This window comes from Gigantopelta aegis, chromosome 12 (genome assembly GCF_016097555.1).
Source record: "Gigantopelta aegis isolate Gae_Host chromosome 12, Gae_host_genome, whole genome shotgun sequence".
NCBI lineage: Eukaryota > Metazoa > Mollusca > Gastropoda > Neomphalida > Peltospiridae > Gigantopelta > Gigantopelta aegis.
Window position 1 is genome coordinate 36936286 of NC_054710.1, and position 23349 is coordinate 36959634.

The 23349-nt window shown below is 40.3% G+C and overlaps 2 protein-coding genes and 1 non-coding gene across 5 annotated transcripts; 1 reads left to right on the forward strand and 2 right to left on the reverse strand.

Moving 5' to 3' along the window:
• Positions 1-1121: 1121 nt before the first annotated feature.
• LOC121386400 (zinc finger protein 26-like) lies at positions 1122-7544 on the reverse strand. 3 transcript variants are annotated; one of them, XM_041517283.1, is made up of 4 exons: positions 7330-7544; positions 5484-6270; positions 4145-4211; positions 1122-2242 (listed from the first exon to the last, which is right to left on the reverse strand). In XM_041517283.1, the coding sequence occupies exons 2-4, from the start codon at positions 6156-6158 to the stop codon at positions 1254-1256; spliced, it is 1731 nt and encodes a 576-aa protein (XP_041373217.1). In that variant the 5' UTR covers positions 6159-6270; positions 7330-7544; the 3' UTR covers positions 1122-1253. The 3 variants fall into 3 exon arrangements, with proteins under 3 accessions (XP_041373217.1, XP_041373215.1, XP_041373216.1); XM_041517281.1 differs by having other exon boundaries at positions 7316-7544; XM_041517282.1 differs by having other exon boundaries at positions 7312-7544.
• Positions 7545-11840: 4296 nt separating this feature from the next.
• Positions 11841-16673, reverse strand: LOC121386330 (zinc finger protein 234-like). Its single transcript, XM_041517199.1, has 2 exons — positions 16604-16673; positions 11841-14462 (listed from the first exon to the last, which is right to left on the reverse strand). The coding sequence occupies exon 2, from the start codon at positions 14039-14041 to the stop codon at positions 12650-12652; it is 1392 nt and encodes a 463-aa protein (XP_041373133.1). The 5' UTR covers positions 14042-14462; positions 16604-16673; the 3' UTR covers positions 11841-12649.
• Positions 16674-17206: 533 nt separating this feature from the next.
• On the forward strand, positions 17207-17429 carry LOC121386983. Its single transcript, XR_005959762.1, has one exon. It is a non-coding gene; the product is annotated as a small nucleolar RNA U3 (small nucleolar RNA).
• The last annotated feature ends 5920 nt before the right edge of the window (positions 17430-23349 follow it).

A 23349-nucleotide genomic window follows, 5' to 3' on the forward strand; every position in this document is an offset into this window, starting at 1 on the left:
CATCAACCCTTCAAACCCTCCTCCTGCACACGTGCCTAAATACGTCTGATCTCTCCAGTATACATCAACCCTTCAAACCCTCCTCCTGCACACGTGCCTAAATTCGTCTGATCTCTCCAGTAAACATCAACCCTTCAAACCCTCCTCCTGCACACGTGCCTAAATAAGTCTGATCTCTCCAGTAAACATCAACCCTTCAAACCCTCCTCCTGCACACGTGCCTAAATAAGTCTGATCTCTCCAGTCAACATCAAAAACTGGCGAATTTTATTTTCATTTGGCGAAATAACTTTATATAATAATTTATATTTTGATACAAAATAACAGGGTTTTTGCTATATTTGAAGTTTAATAGATAATTTGGCAAACTTTTCTATTGACCCAGAGCTAGCCCTGTATCTCCTAAATTCAAGGGTCACAACTCTGTAATGAGTAAATCGTGATGAAAGTAAAACTGCTACATCATAAAGTTAAGTTTGTTTTGTTTAACAACACAACTAGAACACATTTATTTATTATTGGCCATTAGATCTCAAGCATTTGGTAATTTTGACATATAGTCTTAGAAAGGAAACCCGCTGCATTTTTCATTAGTAGCATAGGATGTTTTATATGCACCATCCAACTGAAAGGATGGCACATACCATGGCATTTGATATACCAGTCGTGGTACACTGGCTGGAACGAGAACTAGCCCAATGGACCCACCGACGGGGGATCCATAAAGTTATACACAACATTTTAGCTCAGTATCTTGAGGCATTGTGAAAGAAAAAAAAAGTAATGGGGAACTATATTTGGGACAGACAAGACAAACGGATGGATGGATGGAAGACAAACAGACAGCGAAACACAAAGTACAGTCCCCTCTGTTTGGACCAGTAGGAAGGGCTTCTAGAATTTTTATAAAATCAACTTGCCATGGGATCAGCGATTTAAAACATTTACTAGCCACCATTAAAAATTCAGTAGCCCTACTTTTCTTTAAGTTAATACAGTTTTACTAAATAATAGTAAAAATCAGATATGTCACTTAAAGGAGATAGAGCTTAAAACAGTAACATTAGAGGGTTGGGGTGCCATGAGGGCAGAATATTCATATTTACAAAATAAACAAGTGCAACGTTTTTTTTATTTTATTTCCTAGCCGTCGGGCATGGCAATATTAGTTATTTACTAGCCCCACATTGAATATCACTAGCCATGGGAATGGGGCTACCATAATCTAGAAGCCCCGAGTAGGGGACTAGTAACTATGTAGAGCAGCATGCCCTGTCAATGTACACTTCAGGTATCTGATTGACTACCGATTCGTCTGACATTTCCTCATCACTATCCATGCTAGCGTCACAACTAAATTCTGATTTCTGTGGAACTGGTGAAGACGAACTATCGGAGACATTTGTTTCACTGTCCGAACCATACGTCCGAGTCTCCAAATGCGGTACAGTGTTTAAAACACATGTCTTCAAACATGGTTCAGTGTCTGAAACACAGGTTTCCAAATGCGGTACAGTGTTTAAAACACATGTCTTCAAACCTGGTTCAGTGTCTGGAACGCAGGTCTCCAAATGCGGTACAGTGTTTAAAACACGTGTCTTCAAACATGGTTCAGTGTCTGAAATGCAGGTCTCCAAATGTGGTACAGTGTTTAAAACACATGTCTTCAAACTTGGTTCAGTGTCTGAAACGCAGGTCTCCAAATGCGGTACAGTGTTTGAAATGCCCATTTCTGCACACGGTTCAGACATGGCATTGAAATTGGACGGCAGGACAACAGAGTCTTTGAGAGGATTGTGCCAATCATCTCGCAGGTAGCACACGATCGTCCCAGTGGACTGGTTCACCTCATACACAAAATTACAACTCGCTTCAGGGGTGAGTCCCAGCCCTCTCTTCGTTTTCTTGATCGGCAGCTCGTGCGACTCAATCATGCTGGGACAAGGTCTCGAGGCTTTGTTTTTCGTGACGTCGTAACTGATGTATTTACACGGCTTCCCACAATGTTTAGAATCCGAATGTACTTTGAGTTCAGGTTTGGAGCAACACTTGAAATCACAGTACAGACAAGCCATGACCGCCACTGATGACGTATCTGAGGTTTGTGTCTCCTCCTTAATGGCCCTCAATGACCTATCTGAGGCTTGCGTCTTCTCCTTAGTGCATTCATTTTCTGTCTCCCAAGAGTCTGGTTTAAGATCGGCAGTGAAGCTGACAGAATGGTCATCAATCTTGGAGTAACCTATAGGGAAAGGGAAAAGAATGTTTGTTACAATCTACACTCACCATTACATATCATAAATAGAGATTATTAAACAAGCTTGTGTGTCGTAGCCTACTGATTTTATGAAACAAGTGTCAGGATTTTTGTATTGCTAGAGTAGAGCGAGAGCGAGTGTAATACATGAATCCTGACACAAGTTTCGTAAAAAATCAATATGACTCACATGCGAGTGAAATAATTTCTTTTATTATCCATATTATTATAATTTTTGTTTAATGACTAAAAATGACGTTGCTTCCCTAAATTATGTCATTACACTTGTTAATTACATGTGCGCTTCGTATGGTTTTTGTTAACTCGGTTATGTTGAACCACGTGGACAATTAATGACATAACATGGCATGGCTTAGATGACGTCACTTGCAGAAATGTTGACATTGCGTCATCTCATACATACATACGTCTTAAATGTTTTGAAATAAGAGGGATAATAAAGAGATTATTACACTTGCGTGTGAGTCATACTTATTTTATGAAACTCGTGTCAGGATTCTTGTATTACCCTTGGTCTTGCTCGGGCAATACCACACTCCTGACTTTCATTTTGTAAAATTGGTACAACACACAAGCTCGTATAATAATCTCTATTTACTATTATGCAAATACACAAACAGCCTGCATGTTACACCGGCCTCAGGGGTGTTGTAGTTAAGCTACCAGACATAAGGCTGGTAGGTACTGGGTTCGCAGCCTGACACTGGCTCTCACCCAACTCAGTGGGTAGGTGTAAGACCACTACACCCTCTTCTCTCTCACTAACCACTAACAACTAACCCACTGTCCTAGACAGATAGCCCAGATAGCTGAGGTGTGTTCCCGGGACAGCATGCTTAAACCGTAATTGGACAGAAACACGGAAATCATTTGTGAAAAAAATGTGTATTACCACCAATAACTGTTAACATCACCTGACCTCATACAAATACAAGTCTGTTGCCATGTTTCAAAAAGGAAGAAATCTGTTGCTTAGTAGGGCACTCAACACATTTTATTTACAGTTATGTGGCATCAACTGAGCTAGAGGGCGGGACATAGTCCAGTGGTAAAGAGCTCGCCTGATGTGAAATCGCTGTAGGATCGATCCCTGTCAGTGGGACCATTGCGTTATTTCTCGTTCCAGCCAGTGCACCATGACTGATCTACCAAAGACTGTGATATGTGCTATCGATGGTGCATATTAAACATCGCTTACTATTAATGGAAAAATGTGGCATATTTCCTCTCTAAGATGTCAGAATTACCAAATGTTTGACATCCAATAGCCGATGATTAATAAATCAATGTGGTCTTGTAGTGTCATTAAACAAAATGGAGAAAACTTTAGGTGTTTTCTCTTTTACGGATAAATGACCTGTCCTCAAGAAAGTGCACTCCCCCGCCTATGACTAGTAGTCTGGTCTGAACATCCCAAAAGCCACTGGGATGGCCTAAATTCTTCTACTGTATGCTCCCTCTAATGTTGGTCACGTGACTGTAACTTCCTTCTTTTTCCTTCACCATTTGGTTCGGACGTCTTTTTATTTGGCTCTGACTTATCCCATTGGCTTTTGGGATGTTCTGACCAGACCTACTAGCCATGGGGTGTGTGTGTGTGTGTGGGGGGGGGGGGGGTTGCATTTGTTTGAGGACAGGTAATGTTGAAAAGAAACAAACTTTTTTACTGAGCTAGATCCCACCCTTGAGAGAGAGAATAAACACTGGTTGACAGTTGAGACAGTAAAAACTCTTGGAGTCCGACACGGGCAATTGACCCCAAGACCCATCGTTCCTCAGGCTAGTGCTCTACCACTGAGCATCACTCCGTCCCTAGTAACTATGGTAACTGACTGTAAACCCAGATAGTACATAAATAGAGCCTACCGGGAGGTTTTCTGCGTCTACGCTTCTTCTTTTTCACCATCAGAGTTTTGTGTATTTCTTCAGGCAACTTTAAAAAGAAGGGTGAAATGTATGGAGAAGCATCATGTATCACAAATACACAATTAAACACTGAAGAAGAATCATACCTGTAGATTTACTACACACACATACATATTACAAGTATAGACACAGGGCTTCTAGAATTTTTATAAAATTCACTAGCCATGGAATCAGTGATTTAGTTTTTTTTTACTAGCCATGATTAAAATTCACTATCCCTACTTTACTTTAAGTTAATACAATTTTACTAAATAATAGTAATAATCAGATATGTCCTTAAAGAGGGAGACAGAGCTTGGGGCTTGGGGCAGAATATTTATATTTACAAAATTAACTTCTCTGCAACATTTGACCCAAAAAGATTTCACTAGCTGTCGGGCATGGCAATAGTAGTTTAGTAATTTACTAGCCCAACATTGAATATCACTAGCCCTGAGACATAAAATAAATACACAATTAAACACTGAAGAAGCGTCATACCTGTACATTTACTACACACACATACATATTACAAGTATAGACATAAATACATAATTAAATACTGAAAATGTAACACACCGTACTATTCAGAAAGGCAGCCATCATAGAAATATCAGAATAGAAGAAGGAAGGAAATGTTTTATTTAACTACTCACTCGACAAATTTTATTTACGGTTATGTCACGTCAAACATATGGTTAAGGACCATACAGATATTGAGAGGGGATCGATCCCAGACCGACTGCCCATCAAGCGAAACGCTTATCAGAATAGTAGCTTGCGAAAAGCGAAAAGCATTTGATTTTTAGCCCCACCAAAAACATTGCATGTCATTTTACAAAAGAGAGAGACGTATGGACGATTATCTTATCTGCTGGAATAAATCTGACAATAGTTATCATGTTCAAAACTGTGGGGGCAAGAAATAGCCAATAGACTCGCTGACAGGGAATTTCTCAATCCAGCCAGTGCACCACTGGTATATCAAAGGCTGTGGTATGTACTACCCTGTCTATAGGATGGTGCATATAAAAGATCCCTTGCTGCTAATCGAAAAATAATAACCCATAAAGTGGCGACAACAGGTTTTCTCTCTCAATATCTGTGTGGTCCTTAACCATATGTCTGACACCATATAACCGTAAATACAATGTGTTGAGTGCATCGTTAAATAAAACATTTCTTTCTCTTTTTTTTCACTGACAGGGATTGATCCCAAAACCCGACCATACATCAAGCAAGCACTTTTACCACTGAGCTGAGTCCCATCCCTATAAATGTATGAAAGAATGAAACACACCTGCTGCCCATCTTCGTCCTTGTGCAATGCGTAGTGTCTCTCGAGGAACTGTCTCCTTGTGAAGTGCTCCAGACACAGGTCGCACTGCAGCAGTTTGCTGCGTGGTCGTTTGTCATCATGTACCATCATGTGGTAGTGCAGATTGTTCGCTTGGCGGAATGTCGTGGAGCACACTCCACATTTGTACGGCTTCTCATCAGGATGGGTCTCAGGGTTCTCGGTCAATGGATGGTGGTCTCCTTTACTTAACTCACTGTCAACAGAGCTGGTTTTCGAGTCTGAGCAGGTCTTGGGGTTCTCATTCAATGGGTGGTGGTCTCCTCGGAGCTTTTCTTTATTTAACTCACTGTCAACAGAGCTGGTTTTCGAATCCAAGCAGGTCTTTGGATTAGAGGAGGTCTTTGAGTCGGAGTGGATCTTTGAATCTGAGTGAGTCTTTGAATCAGAGTGGTTCTTTGAACCAGAGCGAATCTTTGAACCAGAGCGAGTCTTTGGACCAGACTGTGTCTTTGAACCAGAGCGAGTCTTTGAACAAGAGCGGTTCTTTGAACCAGAGCGAATCTTTGAATCAGAGTGGTTTTTTGAACCAGAGCCAATCTTTGAACCAGAACGAGTCTTTGAATCTGAGCAAGCTTTTGAATCTGAGGGAGTCATCGAGTCGGTTTTATCCATCATTTGTTGCACATGACAGACAAACCTGTCAAGACGATTGTCATATTGTGCTCATGGTACAAGACTCGGTGCAGTTTACTGGATAAATTGGCATCTATACCACCAGTTCACTGTGCTGTAACAAAGGAAAGGAAGAACGTTATATTACTTATACATGTACTTGACAGACAACTGAAGTAAATACAGAATTTAGTTTATATCCGGTGGCCAAAAAACCCAACAACTATAACCCTACTAAACATGGAATTATTTAAAAAGTATGTGGGGACTGTAATTTTGATATTTCATTAATTACTATATGAATATTTGTCACCTTCAGTGAAAATTTTAGGCCCAATTCACTATGCCCCCCCCCACCCCACCCCACCCCTCAGTCTACGCCCCTGATATCTCTGGCTACATAAATTTATATTCATGTACACTGAACACTGTATATTTTAGGCTGAATATCTCAGGTTATATATACTGATAGAAAGAAATAAGGGAACACATGGTATATGAGACCAAATGTAATTCACTACTGGAGTAGGTTGACGTCCAGTAACATGGTTAATTTCCTGATACTTGCATGTGGACGAGGATTTTGATTGTAGTCAACATTTGATGTTACTACTCGTGTGTTCCTTTATATCTTTCCATCAGTACCGGGTATATTATATAGATTAATTAAGGTATAGAATCAAGGTGAAAAACAGAAGAATATAACACTGATCACAAAAAGTACATTAATGCATTTTGCTCTAAACAATTAAATTTCTGCTACCACCGAGGCTGGTTATTTATCATTTTCTTTCTTTCTTTTAACTTATTTTTGGGCTTATATTCAATTAAAGTTCAAGCATACTGTCCTGGACACACACCTCAGATATCTGGGCTGTCTGTCCACGGAAATGACTATGGTACGAAATAATTAGTAACCTTGTCCATAACAGTGAGTTAGTTGTTAGTTGGTTAATGGTTAGGAAGGACTTTCCTTTTGCACTGTCACTAACCCTAACCCTATTTATAAGTAGGCCCCCTATTTATAGTGTTCTTTATACGTGACAGTGCCAAAGGAAAGTCCTACCCGGTAATTTATCATTAAGAACAGCCTCTCGCCGTAAAAGAGTTCCCTAACAGTGTTTATGTGAAGGTTAACTTTATCTCGATGTGAGACCTACAAGATTGAAGATACCAGCCCTAGCCACAATCCGGTTCCTATTATCAACGCATTCAGATCGTTATTCTAGTTAGCTAACTCGAGTGGTGTAAACAAGTTTGTTTGCTGTAAATTGTTGTCTTCAAAACTAATATGTTTTTTGTTTATCGGAATACACATTATGCATTCCTCCAGCCCAGGTCATTTTAAACAAATAAATTACCAAACGATAACAAAACATAGCATTTCCGGAACTTCCTACTTAAGTCAATTCAAGAACGGACTGGGGGAACGGACAAGCACATATAATGTCAGTAATGAAAAATGGAAATTATAGACTTTACATTTTAGGAAGTTTATATAAACATTATTTTCGTATTCACGATATCCAATTAAAGTTCAAGCACGCTGCATGGGCACACTTTTATGGTAAAAAAATATATATTAGTCTTATAACTGATGCTAAATGAAAGCCTATTTTCATGTTGTCTTACGTTTAGTGTTATTTGCTATATGTTTGTCTAAGTTGACAAAAAACCGCATATACTTGTTCTATCTTTGTGATATATGTTTATATATTCATCAGTCCCCCAGCTTGTCGATAATGTGTCAGTGAATAGTAGCATTTAGCAAAATTTGCTGTCGCCTAGAAAGAGTGCCTACCTTGTAGTTGTCAAATACACCTGCGTGAACCAGGAATGATGGGTGTTTTGGTTGGTCTGACAATAGTAACACCATTGAACATCATTCGATGTTCATATCAGTGGGAAATATGTTTGGAGAAAATTTAAAAAATCTGTCGCAAATTTCATGATAGATACGTTACTAGAACGTATCTGTAAGCGTAGATCCACATTACCAGAATAGAAGAAAATGGTAATGTTTTATTTAACGACGCACTCGACACATTTTATTTACGGTTATATGGCGTCAGACATATGGTTAAGGACCACACATATACTGAGAGAGGAAGCCCGCTGTCGCCACTTCATGGGCTACTCTTTTCGATTAGCAGCAAGGAATCTTTTATATGCACCATCCCACAGACAGGGTAATGCATACCACGGCCTTTGATTTGCCAGTCGTGGTGCACTGGCTGGAACGAGCACGCGGTTGTCCTGGCCGAATCTATGCCGTGTCCGACATGCCACTCAGTAAAGTGGTGGCCTTGCTCTTCACAACGACCCCAAGTTGGGCCTTGACTCGACAGATGTCATCTTTCGCTGGAGTGTGTGTGTGTGTAGAGTGAGAGAGAGTCCGTTCTGAAATAAGTGAAGGAGGAGTCGGCTGGCCGGCGGTTCAACCACGATCACGTGGAGTGCTGCGGCTGGCTTGGTCGCTGGCTTGTCAGACTTGTTCAGCTTGAATCGTCTGGCAGGTTAGACCAGGAGCGACGTCGCAGAAGTAGCCGCTGCCGATAGTTGAGTCGCCGGTGTTGGCTTCCCCCGTGCCGCACATTCCTCTTCCTCGTCTTCTTTCTATAAACTAGGGTAACTGAAGCTTGGTCTTCATTACAGGAGACACGAAACTACAGCAAAACTGAATCACAATCAATCAACGCCTCCATGGCCTAGTCTAAGTAGTGGAGAATGTACATGGAGGTGTGGATTAATGAAAAAATAATTCAAGAGCCCCCGTAGGCGCGAATTACTTCAATAAAATAAAATAAATAAATAATAATAATAATAATAATAATAATAATAATAATAATAATAATAATAATAATAATAATAATAATAAAAGAAAATTTTAATACTTTTTTTTTTTTTTAAATCCACAATTCCGGTGGAGTATCCAATTTAACCATTTTTTAAATATATTTTTTAAATGTTTACTTCACTGTTAAATTAACGAATTAAGGAATATTTACAAAACTAATAACCCAAAACGAAAGGTTTGTGTGCCACGTTTTGAATAACGGAAATTGTGAACGTCTAGGTTTCATACGTTTCACCTTTTCGACCACCTTTTCCTTTTTGGAATTCATGTCTTGCTGTGGTACATACAACTGAAAATAAGCATTGTCTTAAAAGCACATCTTATAAATAATGAAGCTATTCAATATATATATATATATATATATATATATATATATATATATATATATATATGTTATGCTCACATGGCCCGCGGGTCTGGAGTGGGAGGAACTCGGACGTGACATTGCCCCCCCCCCCCCCCCCCCCCTCCCCGGCACACACAACACTTTCAAATACACTCCGCGGGTCTCGACTCATATAACGTAAAACAAACAAAACGTCTTGAAAACTCACTTTGAAAAAACTGTCTTTGAAGAATGATGCGATACATGACTCATGATTTTGCAAAACGTGTAATCTCTTTTTTCCGATTTAGTTTACGACAATTGTAATTGTATTCCATTAGAATACATTACAATCACTAGCATCAGGGGGAAATTCAGTCAACCGCTTGTAGCTAACGTCCACTAGACAGGATTTTACGCTACACAGTAAACCGAATGACCACTTTGGGAACCAGTCAAATTAGTTTGCAAACGTTAGCGAAAAACGGCTGGTTGAACATGGGACTGGTTTGTAAGGCATGCGTATTTCATTTCATTTCAACTTATTTTCGTGCCATCTGGGCTGTCTGTCCAGGACAGTGGGTTAGTTGTTAGTTGGTTAGTGTGAGAGAGTGAGAGTGAAAGTGAGAGAGAGTGTAGTGGCCTTACACCTACCCATTGAGCCCTTAAGAACTCGCTCTGGGTTGGAGCCGGTACCGGGCTGCGAACCCTGTACCTACCAGCCTGTAATCCGATGGCTTGACTACTGCGCCATCGAGGCCGGTTGCGTATTTCAAGATGCAGATGTTTGGCCCCGTAGGCTAAAGCGTTGTACTTGCTTACAATGTACAATTTCTGGCAGTAGTGGGTTCGAATCCCTGAACTGAACGCACAGTAAGTTGAAATTGTATTGTTTCAGGGATGTAGATTATATACAAAAATAATCTACAGGTGGAACAGTAGTAATTCATAGGAACCAAAACGATATATTTTAATTATTATTAAAACTCATTTTTACATTCAGCAATTGATCTGTGGAATGTCTTGCCATTTGAGGCCCGTGGAGGAAATCTGCTACGTTTCCATTAGTAGCTGCCGACGCCATATGACCGTAAATAAAATGTGTTGAGAGCGTCGTTAAATAAAACATTTCCTTACATAGGGATCTTTTCATAAACACTAGACACATGACAGGATAGCACATACCACAACCTTTGATATACGAGTCGTGGTGCAGTGGCTGGAACTAGAAATAGCCCAATCGCCGATAGGGATCGACCACACATCAAGCGAGCTCTTTACCACGGGATCAAGTCCCGCCCCTCTTTCAATTTAACAAATGGACAAAAAGGGGCGGGACGTAGCCCAGTGGTATAGTGTCCGCCTGATGTGCGGTCGGTGTGTGATCAATCCCTGTCGGGGGACTCATTGGGCTTTTTCTCGCACCACGACTGGTATATCAAAGGCCCGTAGCATGTGCTATCCGGTCTGTGGGATGGTGCATATAAAAGATCCCTTGATGCTATTGGAAAAAGATAGCGAGTTTTCACATGAAAACAACAGAAAAAGAAAAGAAAAAAAAACCTTTTGTCGTTGTGACCGGTTTCGGTGGCGCAGTGGTTAAGCCATCACACTACAGGCTGGTAGGTACTGGGTTTCGGATCCCAGTCGAGGCATGGGATTTTTAATCCAGATACCGACTCCACACCCTGAGTGAGTGCTATCCTGCCTGTGGGAAGCGCAAATAAAAGATCCCTTGCTGCCTGTCGTAAAAGAGTAGCCTATATGGCGACAGCGGGTTTCTTCTAAAAAAAAAAGGTGTCAGAATGATTAATTAATGTGCCCTAATGGTGTCGTTAAACAAAACAAACTTCGATGGCATTTTGGATACTCCACTTATGAATCGTCATCGATTGTTTGGTCATAATAAACTTCACACACTTGCTCGCAAAATAAATGAAGGGAACGTTAATAGTTTTTGTTTGACACCACTGGGTCGCATTCTGATTCATCTATTAATCATCGGCCATTGGATGTCAAACATTTGGTAATTCTGACATAGTCTTAGACAGGGAACCTGCTACATTTTTCCATTAGTAGCAAGGGAGGTTTTACATACACCATTCTACAAACAGGATATCACATACTACGGCCTTTGATATACCAGTCGTGATGCACTGGCTGCAACGAGAAATAACCCAACAGACTGCGTATCAAACGAGGGCTTTATCACCGCGCTACATCCAGCCCTCCAAAATGCCATCAAACTTTGAAAACCTGATATTTTTGCCATTAGCAGCAAAGGATCTTTGATATGTACGTTTTTCCCCCCCGACAGAACAGCACAAACCACGGGCTTTGATATACCAGTCATGGGTCATGGACGCGAAAAAAAAAACCTCAATCAGAGAATGGGTCCACCAAGGGGATTCGATCCTATGATACAATTACCTCAAGCGAGCACTCTAACGACAGAGTTAGATCCCGCCTCGAAATAAAAGGAATAGTAAATAAATAGTGAAACTTGACGATATTAATTTTATTAAACTTTCTGACTAGAAAAACATAATTAATTTATAAACAGTTCAAATCTACGTTTATTCGACATAACATCGTAAAACTAACAATATGCATTTCTTACGCCCCCCATTCTTAAGATAAATGGTTTTTAAATCTAACGGTCTCGTGTAGTATTCTGTCAATGTACAGTTTTGTATGTTTGAAACCTGGCTTAGGCGCGTGTGCAGGCGGTAGGTTTCGGGTGTCGAAACTACTCTACTCGTGCAGATTACCTTTTTTCTCAACATAATTTACGGGGGAGCATGACAACCCCTCTTTAAACTTGTCGCTAGTCCCCCCCCCCCCCCCCCCCCCCCCGGTTAAAATTCCTGCACACGCTCATGCTTGCTTTACTGGCTTGTCCCTGTATGTCGTAGTACAGTATGGAATTTCAGATTTTTCTGTTCGATTATACATTGTGCTCAAAATAACCGTACGTCATCACAAAATTAGCATAAATGCCAGATGAGATTGGTGCATATTAAGCAGATGACCGAGCCACTGGTGGTCCGTTCCATGAAAGAATCATAGTTAAGGTTAATAGAACGCGACCCATATGTCCACTTGGCCAACGAAAAAAGAAGAAAGTGTGTATCGTAGTATTCAGGGACACAATTCACTAAACTCTCGCAACTTTGCGATCTCGCAGTGCAATGCTAAAAGACTTAAAAAGAGGATGCTTTGTTGTCTAGCAGAGCCTAAGAAACCTTTGTGAATTAGGCCCCTGATGATGTGTGGTACTGTTGACCTACTCAACAGAGTACGTTCGGAGAATTAGGAATTATTGTCAGTGTGGACTCTCATGTGAGATTTCAAACCCCATTTCTGAGAAAACGTCCTTGAGCAAAGGTCACAATGGAACGGCCGTTCCCCGGTGTGCAGCTTCATGTGTGACTTCAGACAGTTCGTCTGCACGAACCGCTTGGAGCAGAGATCGCACTGGTACGGTTTCTCGCCGGTGTGACTGCGCATGTGCCGGGTGAGGACGCTCTTCCGCTGGAACCACTTGGCGCACACGTCACAGTAGAACGGCCTCTGACCCGTGTGCACCATCATGTGATACTTGAGGTCGGAACTACGCGAGAAGCCCTTGCTGCACACGCCGCACGTGAATGTGTGTTGTCCGGTGTGAGACAGCACGTGCACTTTTAGACTCCACGCACGTGCAAAGGATCTCGGGCAGAGTTCGCAAGAGAAAGGTTCTCTTCCAGAATGGACACTGACGTGTCTGGTGAGATCTCGCTTGCGCGCAAAGCTTTCGGGACACAGTTCACATTTGTACGGCCGTTCGCCAGTGTGGATTCGGAGGTGGATCTTTAAGATTCCGCTCTGCGAGAAGGACTTTGAGCAGACGTCGCAAGTGTACGGTTTCTGGCCCGTGTGAGTCAACATGTGCCTCCTCAAGTTCCTGCTCGTTGCAAAAGACCTAGAACACACTCCGCATTTATATATCTGGTTACTCCTTTGCGTTAATCCATCTTCCTCAGGACGAACTGGAACATACACAGGGCTCAAATTAGACTTCGAGATCTCGTCACCAGTGTTGGCTAATTCATGCTGACTCATTTCCGAAAATGCAGAAACATTCTGAGAGGAAACACCTAGTTTAAGAACTCCGTCGCTAGTCATGTTATCGTCAAATATCACTGAATGTCTTGGAAAATCTTCAGTGCAAACTGGATCCTTAAAGGTTTGGTCAGTTGACACAGTTCGCTCATGTTTGAGAACAAAATGAGTTGGGAAATTATCGGCGCAAACTTCGGCGTTAAGACCTTGGTCATCAGTATGAAAGAATCCATGTCCACGAACCTCTGAACGTGTCAATAAACGTTCAGAACATGTCACACATTTAAATGGTTCATCAGACTTATGCACAATTCCATGTTCGTTTAGCTTGGAATGTGTTGAAAAACTATCACAACACGCATCACACTTAAAGGTTTTATCGTCCAGATGGAGCAGCCTGTGTTCATTTAGCTCATGGTGTGTCAGGAAACTCACAGAACATGCAGCACATTTAAACAACGTCTGGCCGGGGTGAATAGTCCCGTGTGATTGCATGACAACAGAACACTTGCATTCTTCCCGACAAGTCTTACACTGGAATACGTTATTCACAGCATCCATTATCACGTGTTGTGTTTCTATATCGCTAGCTACACACATCAAAGAAACTACACGTGCACAGCAGAATAAAATGATTTGACATCTGATCTAGATTAAACATAAGTTCTGCAAATGTGTATTGACGAATGGAACATCAAGGGAAGATTGTGAAACAAGTCTGTAAAACACTCCTGGTCTGCATTTTTACTTCCAGATATTCAATTACATAAGTACTAGCAGACACACAGAGCACAAAGTTATCCTTGTCTGATATTGAGACGAGTCGGTCACTGGCGAAGTCAGAGGCTGAATCCGGGGTGGGCGTGCCTGAACCTTTGTGGATAGGGGCACGTAAAAAGAGTTTCCCAGTTCCCAGAGACGAGAAAAAAGTCTGGTTCTTAAATCTGTAGGACTAAGACGAATACGTCTTCTATGGAATTTTGTTTTTATTAAAACAAAATACATTCGTCGTCGTTTCCACCTGAAACGAATTATATAAAATGAATGGTACAAGTGACAGTAATAGTAAACATATACATATATTTATTATTCATTGAATATGCGAAAACTGAATACCACTTTTCTTTATTGCCAGTGACGTCAAACTCGGGGTGTGTGTGTGTGTGTGTGTGTGTGTGTGTGTGTTTAGCTTCGTACACAATAAATATAACATATCCCAAGGTATTTGTTTGATATTATATATCTGACAAAAGGTACTTTTTATTTCTTTCATCTTTTAAAATTTAAACTTAATATTTTGTCCAGAATTATGGAAATAAAAATACACCGACCTGTAAACAGAGTCAAGGTACCGTTACGGTTAGTAGACCAGTTTAAGTTTTAAAAGATGAAAGAAATTTTTAAAAAAAGTACCTTTTGTCAAATACATCATATCGAAAAATTACCGTTAGATATATTTTATTTATTGTGTACGAAGCCAAAACAAGGGTGAGAAAAGTGCCTGTCGTCGACCTTAACTGAACAATATCAAAAGCATCAATTATCAAGATCTGATGATGTTTAATAAATAAATCCAGTCGGGTCATATCAGGTGAACCATTAGCTCGAGTCACCTCCAGCCATACCCCTTATTGATATTGATATGTTATCAATATCAATAAGGAATAGGGATGGAGGTGACTCGAGCTAAACCATTTTTCTTACACACCCGTTGGTGAGAACACCATGCGTTATTTTTGGTTACACGTGGTTGTTAACACATGTACGCGTATGACTGGCTACTCCTAGGTGATAACAAAGTCACCAATGCCATACAACTAATGAAAAACTACACGATGGAAATCGATTAAATTGTGACGTATAGTTAGCCTAACATGTCAGATACAAGTGCAAAGGCTGTAAATACCTTTTAGTTCAAAAAGATGTTAAAATTTGCTTAAAACTTGGTTTTTGGGGATATGTAAGAAATAGAATAAATTGATGCTGCAACTAATTTCCACTTCGTTATTTTAAAGTCCCTTATTAAACGTACTATTTTCTTCGCTGTGTATGTCATATTTTAATAAATTGATTTAGTAAGGGTTGTACTTGTTTTCATTACAATACATGTTTCAGAATTAATGCATATAGTTCAACGTAACCACACAGGTGTCAAAAAGTAAATAAATATACAGAACTTCACATACGTTTTTTTCGCTTCCTACTTATTGCACGAGTTTATTGTGCGCAAGAATATTTACGACGAGACCGCGTAGCTTAGACCGTAGTGCTTCAAACGGATACATTGGGGTTTTTTTCCTCACACCTGCAATGCTAGGCCCGTTCTCTTACTATTTTATTCCAAAAATAGTTATATTAGCCAAAACACGTCAGTTTACATTTTCTGACGAGCGATTATAGTTTTTGCACGAACGATCCGTCGTTCGTGTCGATATTGGTTTTGCATAACCGACAGACGAACGACAAAATCGTTCGTGCCAAATTTTATGCCCTGAATTTAATACATTCGTGTCCATTAGATACCATTTATCTCACAACTCGTTGTTTAAAAACGTATCAAACTCACTTTCGCTCGTTAGCAGGGCTTCTAGAATTTTTATAAAATCCACTAGCCATGAGATCAGTGATTTAAAAAATTTACTAGCCACGATTAAAAATTCACTAGCCCTACTTTACTTTAAGTTAATACAATTTTACTAAATTATTGTAATAATCAGATATGTCACCTAAAGAGGGCGATAAAAAACACACTAACATTGAGTTTGGGGTTGGGGCAAGATATTCATATTCAGCCTACAAATTCAAGTGTACAAAAGACTTAAGTGCAACATTTGAATAAAAAAAAACACTAGCCGTTGGGCATGTCAATAGTAGTTATTTACTAGCCCAATATCGAATATCACTTGCCATCGGAGTGGGGTTACCATAATCTAGAAGCCATGCGTTAGATACATTTTAAAACAACTCGTGATAAATGGTATCTAACGGCCGTTCATGTATTATTCTCTATATATGACCCGGAAGTAGTGTAATAATCTTGCACCTAAAAGAAAGCTCTGTTAATCTGGGAACTAGTCTGGCTGTAAATTATTATTAGACATATTTTGACGAGATTAAAAGCGAGAGAGAGAGAGAGAGAGATAACAAAAAGAGTATGCATACCTTTTTTATGTCTGTTAGCGTTATATCGGCAAGGCATAGCGCTCCAGCAACAAAACAAAACGAACTGTTCACTTCTTTCTTATTTTCTGGTATTGTTTCCAGAGCACCAATAACACATTTGGTCGACTAGCGCATCTTTTTATTTCTACAAATAATTACATGAAAATATCCAGAAGGGTGGGACGGTTTTAACACCCACATTATAAAATTAAGTGTTTATTTGCATTTTAAAATATCGCGGTATATCAAATCTAGCATTTTATCGTTACATGAACACCGTTTTAAATTACATTATTTTGCAAATCTAAAGGTAACCCAGGTCAAACAGCCTTTTTGTATCGGTCAGTTGGGTTTATCTCTTGTCTTAATACATTTAACACTACTCCATCAATACAATTAATTAAACATTATTTAGAAATTATATATAATATGGAAACTATAAAATAGCAAAATAACATACACTCCTATATTTAACTGTTTCAAACATTTAATAAATATGCAAATAAATATATTACATGAATGAAATAAATATGCAAATATAAGGTACCACTTGTGAAACACTGCAGAAATGTTATATATACATTTTACGCGATCTTTTCATTTAAGATCATACTTTTAGGGATCATTTCTATAGTATGCATCGCCAAGACGTCAAGTAACACTGACGAACCATCGAGACCACGAGGACGAGACACAGCCTCCCCTTCTGAGCGCGAAGCGGGCTGGGAGTGTCGCCGTTTTCTCGGCGACTCGCTCCCGGTCATTGATGACCGTTCCTCTCTTCCTTTTGTGGGGAGTTGGAGGAAGGGGAGGCATTCTGAGTGGTCCCTCTTTTTTAACAAAGCAAAGCAGAATTCTAAACAATAAGTAGTGTCATACCATTGCAAGGATCACGAGATGAGGGTTAGGTTTTTTTTTATCTGGCATAGATAGATCTATGTAAACTAAACAAATTATTACAAGTGTGTATTCTTGTTGTAGTTTTTGGTCCACAACTTAGATTGTATATATACTCTTAAAAAAAAGAAACGCAAAAGGGTACAAATGGGTTATAACTCCGATTTTTTGTTTCCTACCGGTTCATGCTTTGTGAATATAAGGTCATTGCATGTCCCAAACACATTCCCACGGTTACATTCGATAAAACGCAGCTACTGTACAATAAAGTTCCAAAATGTGAATATTCGTAAAAACGCAGCCACGTGCAAACCATGTCACCACTGCACGTGCATTGTCTGCACGTGCAACATGAACACCGACAGTATAAAAGTGCAGGGTGTTCGCTTGCCTGGCCTCTGTATCTGGCCGACAGTTGACAATCCAGGACATGCCATGTCTCAGTGAACCGCAGAGAAACAATGCCATCGGCCGACTAGACGCAGGCGAATCCAGAACGGCCGTTGCCAGGGCATTCCATGTGTCCCCAAGCACCATCTCCAGACTGTGGGACCGTTACCAGCAACATGGATCAACACATGACCTCCCTAGATCCGGTCGACCACGGGTCACTACCCCCGGGCAGGACCGCTACATCCGGGTACGCCACCTTCGGGAACGATTGACTACTGCCACCTCCACAGCCGCAGCAATACCAGGTTTGCGCAGGATATCCGACCAGACCGTACGGAACCGCCTACGTGAGGTAGGAATTCGTGCCAGACGTCCAGTTCGAGGTGTCATCTTAACACCACAACACCGTCGACTCCGACTGCAGTGGTGCCAGATTCATCGACAATGGCCTCAACTGCGATGGAGACAGGTGTGGTTCAGTGACGAGTCCCGATTTCTGCTCCGACGTCATGATGGAAGATGTCGCGTGTATAGGCGTCGTGGTGAACGTTATGCGGCAAACTGCGTGCAGGAAGTGGACAGATTCGGTGGGGGTAGTGTCATGGTGTGGCAGCCATCTCACACACTGGCAGAACTGACCTGGTCCACGTGCAGGGCAACCTGAATGCACAGGGCTACATTGACCAGATCCTCCGGCCACACATCGTTCCAGTTATGGCCAACGCCAACGCAGTGTTCCAACATGACAATGCCAGGCCTCACACAGCACGTCTCACAACGGCTTTCCTACAGAACAACAACATTAATGTCCTTCCTTGGCCATCGATATCTCCAGATTTGAACCCAATTGAGCATCTATGGGACTAGTTGGACCGACGCCTCCGACAGCGACAACCACAGCCCCAGACCCTGCCCGAGCTGGCAGCAGCCTTGCAGGCCGAGTGGGCCACCATCCCCCGGGACGTCATCCGTACTCTGGTTGCTTCAATGGGCAGGCGGTGCCAGGCAGTTGTCAACACACGCGGAGGCCACACCCGGTATTGACTCCAGATGACCTTGACCTTGGTGGTGTGTCCTATCACTTACTCACAATGAACTAGAGTGAATTGTGAACAATCCTGCAACATTTGGTAATTATCGGACTCACCATTCAATAATTAAATCAATTCTCCAAATGTTACGACAATGTGGTTTTGCGTTTCTTCTTTTGAAGAGTATATTACGTCGGAGACTTCGTATATTAGCAGTAGTTAAAGTGTGACTTCGTCAGTAGCAGGTTAACAAGACTCAGTCTTTTAAGGTATTTAAGAATTGTGATCTTTCATAGCCTGAAAGTAATTAGTTTTATTTATTTAATTATTCATTTGAATTGTATCACTAAATGAATCAGTGAACACACAATTCAACTGTATATTTGTTTTGAGGTTATTGTTAATTTTAATCTTGTTGGTTGATCTTTTGCCGTCATAGTAATTATGGTCATTTACAAGGACACCCTTTAATCCAATGAAGGGAAAGTTAAACGTGTTTGGTTAATGACACCACTGGAGCACTTTCATCTATTAATCATCGGCTATTGGATGTTAAACATTTGATAATTGTGACATATAGTCTTAGAGGAAATCCATTACATTTTCCCCATTAGTAGCAGGGGGGGGGGGGGGGAGGGATGGGGACGTAGCATCGTCTTTCCTTCCTTCTTTGTTCCATTAGTAGCAAGGGATCTTTTATATGCACAATCACATGGATAGGATAGCACATACCACAGCCTTTGATATACCAGTCACAGTGCACTTGCTTGGAACAAGAAATTTATATAGCCCAATGGGCCAACCAACGAGGATCGATACCAGACCGACTGTGCGTCAAGTAAGCACTTTATACCACTGGGCTACATTGCCCCGAGGCAGTAACAGTGTCAGGGCCTCAAATCATGGTGCTCAAAGAGGATGAGAGTCACCTCCAGCCCTCCCCTTATTGATATTGATATGTGGCGTAAGGCTAGAGGAAAGTCTATGTAATGCTTTGGCAATTTTCTCCTAATGACACAGAGATTTAGTTTGATTATTCTTGAGGCTAGTCATGACATTAAAGTTACATGTTGTTAACCAGTACCAATGCTACATGTAACCAGACCCCCCCCCCCCCCCCCCCCCCCCGCATACGCCATAAAAAAAAGTACACTACTGATTTGTCTTGCATAAGGGTGTCTGGTTTCTTTGTGTAACGTTTGTACTGGTTAATAACATGCAAGTTTAATGTCATGACTGGCTTCAAGAATAATCAAACTAAAACCATTAATTTTGATCCTTTGTATAATGAAATAATGAAAGTTAATTTTTCTTCTCATGTTCCTCGTCTCGTGGAATTACCCTTATTAAAATATTACACGACTGGTACATCAAAGGCCGTGGTATGTGCTATCCTGTCTATGGGATGGTGCATATAACAGATCCGTTGCTGCTAATCGGAAAGAGTAGCCCATTATGTGGCGGCAGCGGGTTTCCTCTCTCAATATCTGTGTGGTCCTTAACCATATTTTTCGATGCCATATAACCCTAAATAAAATGTGTTGAGTGCATCGTTAAATAAAACATTTCCTTCCTTATTGAAATATTAATATCTTATCACAATGTGATAAACTGGGAAAAAAGGGGGAGTCATAAAAAAAGAAGTCAACACATTATTATTTCTTGTTATTTACCGAGTACTATAACAATTTCTTCTTTCCATACATGTAAATTCAAAATATGGTGATGGAGGCACATTATGGACAGAAACCTCAAGTGTAAGATGTTACCTAAATACTTAATTGAAACTGCAGTTCTAACAGATATTTATGTCACTTGGAACCAGTGAAAATATCTTGTTCAACATATGCATCATTACAATGTTTTAACAACTTTTTAGAAAATCAACTCTCCTTATTTTTGCAAAAATTCTGATGTTTCACATCATACATGATACTCTGCTTTAATTCCTTTAAGACTAATTTTTTAAACTACATGTGCTCCCTTGACAAGGTTGCATCTTGTTAAATGGAACCTAGACCAAGAATGATTGCTTACAAGCAACTGGAAAAACCTAACTCTCCTCCTTTTAGAGGTAATGTCGTTCTCAAATATACTTCAAACACCGAGTAGAATAATTTCAGCTATTACTGGAAGTAAGACTGTTTGTGTCACTTGACCGTCAACAAACTGACAAAGGCAAATTCACTTCTTCATCAATATTACTGGATGTAACATTGTCAGCGTTACTTGATCATCAACAAATGAACAAAGCCAACTTCACATCTTCATAAATATTACTGGACGTAAATCTAAACAACAAAACCGTATTCCATTATCAAAATCGTTTCTCTGTACAAGGCAGATTGGAAAGGACTTTAGGCAAAGTCGTGACTGCTTCTGTGATCCACTATCAGAATTGTTGGTGTCATTTCAATGTCAACAATGGATGAAGCCAGATTTGCATGTTCATCAATGATACTGGATGTAGGATTCTCGGCATCATTTCACAGTCTACAAATGGACAAAGCCAGATTCCCTTCTTCATCAATATTACTGGAAGTAAGGCGGTTGGCGTCACTTGACATTCATTAAATAGACAAAGCCAGATTCCTGTCTTCATCAATGTTACTGGAAGGTGGTTGGCGTCATTTGACATTCATTAAATCGACAATGCCAGATTCCTGTCTTCACCAATATTACTGGAAGTAAGGCGGTTGGGGTCACTTGACATTCATTAAATCGACAAAGCCAGATTCCTGTCTTCACCAATATTACTGGAAGTAAGGCGGTTGGCGTCACTTGACATTCATTAAATCGACAATGCCAGATTCCTGTCTTCACCAATATTACTAGAAGTAAGACTGTTGGCGTCACTTGACATTCATTAAATCGACAATGCCAGATTCCTGTCTTCACCAATATTACTAGAAGTAAGACTGTTGGCGTCACTTGACATTCATTAAATCGACAATGCCAGATTCCTTTCTTCACCAATATTACTAAAAGTAAGACTGTTGGCGTCACTTGACATTCATTAAATCGACAATGCCAGATTCCTGTCTTCACCAATATTACTGGAAGTAAGGCTGTTGGGGTCACTTGACATTCATTAAATCGACAAAGCCAGATTCCTGTCTTCACCAATATTACTAGAAGTAAGACTGTTGGCGTCACTTGACATTCATTAAATCGACAATGCCAGATTCCTGTCTTCACCAATATTACTAGAAGTAAGACTGTTGGCGTCACTTGACATTCATTAAATCGACAATGCCAGATTCCTGTCTTCACCAATATTACTGGAAGTAAGGCGGTTGGCGTCACTTGACATTCATTAAATCGACAATGCCAGATTCCTGTCTTCACCAATATTACTGGAAGTAAGGCGGTTGGCGTTACTTGACATTCATTAAATCGACAATGCCCGATTCCTGTCTTCACCAATATTACTAGAAGTAAGACTGTTGGCGTCACTTGACATTCATTAAATGGACAACGCCATATTTACATCTTCGTCAATATTATTGGAAGTAAGGTTGTCAGAATCACTTGAGCATCTACAAATTAACAAAGTCATATTCCTGTCTTCGTCATTTAAGCTGCCACAACCGGCATGAAGTATTGCAGTGATACGTCATCATGCATCACATAGAAGTGGACAGTCTTGTTACTGACAATATCTGAAAAATAGCATCATTTGTTAGAATACAAAATCGATTCAGGTTTCTGAGAATTTAAAATTTACATACAGGATTTATAGGTTATGCAAAATCAAATTCAGGTAACTCATTTCTATTAAGCATATCATGTCCTGACCTAATTACAAATGATATCCTAAATTTAACACGCAAGCAAAAAATTACTTGTACAAGTAACACACAAATTAAACAGACCTTTTCATAGCCCTTCTTTTTTTTTCCATTTCAGGCAGGTCCCGAACATGCCGGGTGCCCCATTTATTCCAGAAAAGACCTCCCTATTTACAATAAACCAGGTTCTCCTTGAATGTGGTCAATAAGAATCTACCTATGAGTCTCAGTGCTTGTTTCAAAATAATATACATTTTAATTAGTGCGTGTTTGTATTTTTGTTTTCTTTATATTATTAGTGTGTATGACTTAGGTGGTGTGTATTTACAATATCTTAACCTGGTTGACGGACCTGGCCTCCAAAGCTACAAGCCGGGGGGTCCAGGTCTATTTTGTCTACAGTTTGTGCAATTTGCCAATCATTTTCATAGTTTATATGTAATATCAAGGGCATCATTGCATGATGCAATTACACCCTTGAAGCACCAGTGATTTAAGAATTTTTCTTTTCTGTTTGGCCACTCTAAGGCGGCGAAATATTCTACTTCAACCCTTGAATATATTAAATGTTTGAAAAGAGCCATTTCATTACATGGCTTATCTCCCTCTAAAAAATTTCTGGATGTCCATATTA

Excerpts from the sequence above, each read along its gene's own strand:
- LOC121386330 (XM_041517199.1), bottom strand. The coding sequence starts at position 14,041 with ATGTGTGTAGCTAGCGATATAGAAACACAACACGTGATAATGGATGCT.
- LOC121386400 (XM_041517283.1), bottom strand. The coding sequence starts at position 6,158 with ATGATGGATAAAACCGACTCGATGACTCCCTCAGATTCAAAAGCTTGC. Across the intron at positions 4,212-5,483 it reads AGGACGAAGATGGGCAGCAG|TTGCCTGAAGAAATACACAA; the intron begins GTGTGTTTCATT and ends TTCTTTTTAAAG. Across the intron at positions 2,243-4,144 it reads TAGACGCAGAAAACCTCCCG|GTTACTCCAAGATTGATGAC; the intron begins GTAGGCTCTATT and ends CTTTCCCTATAG.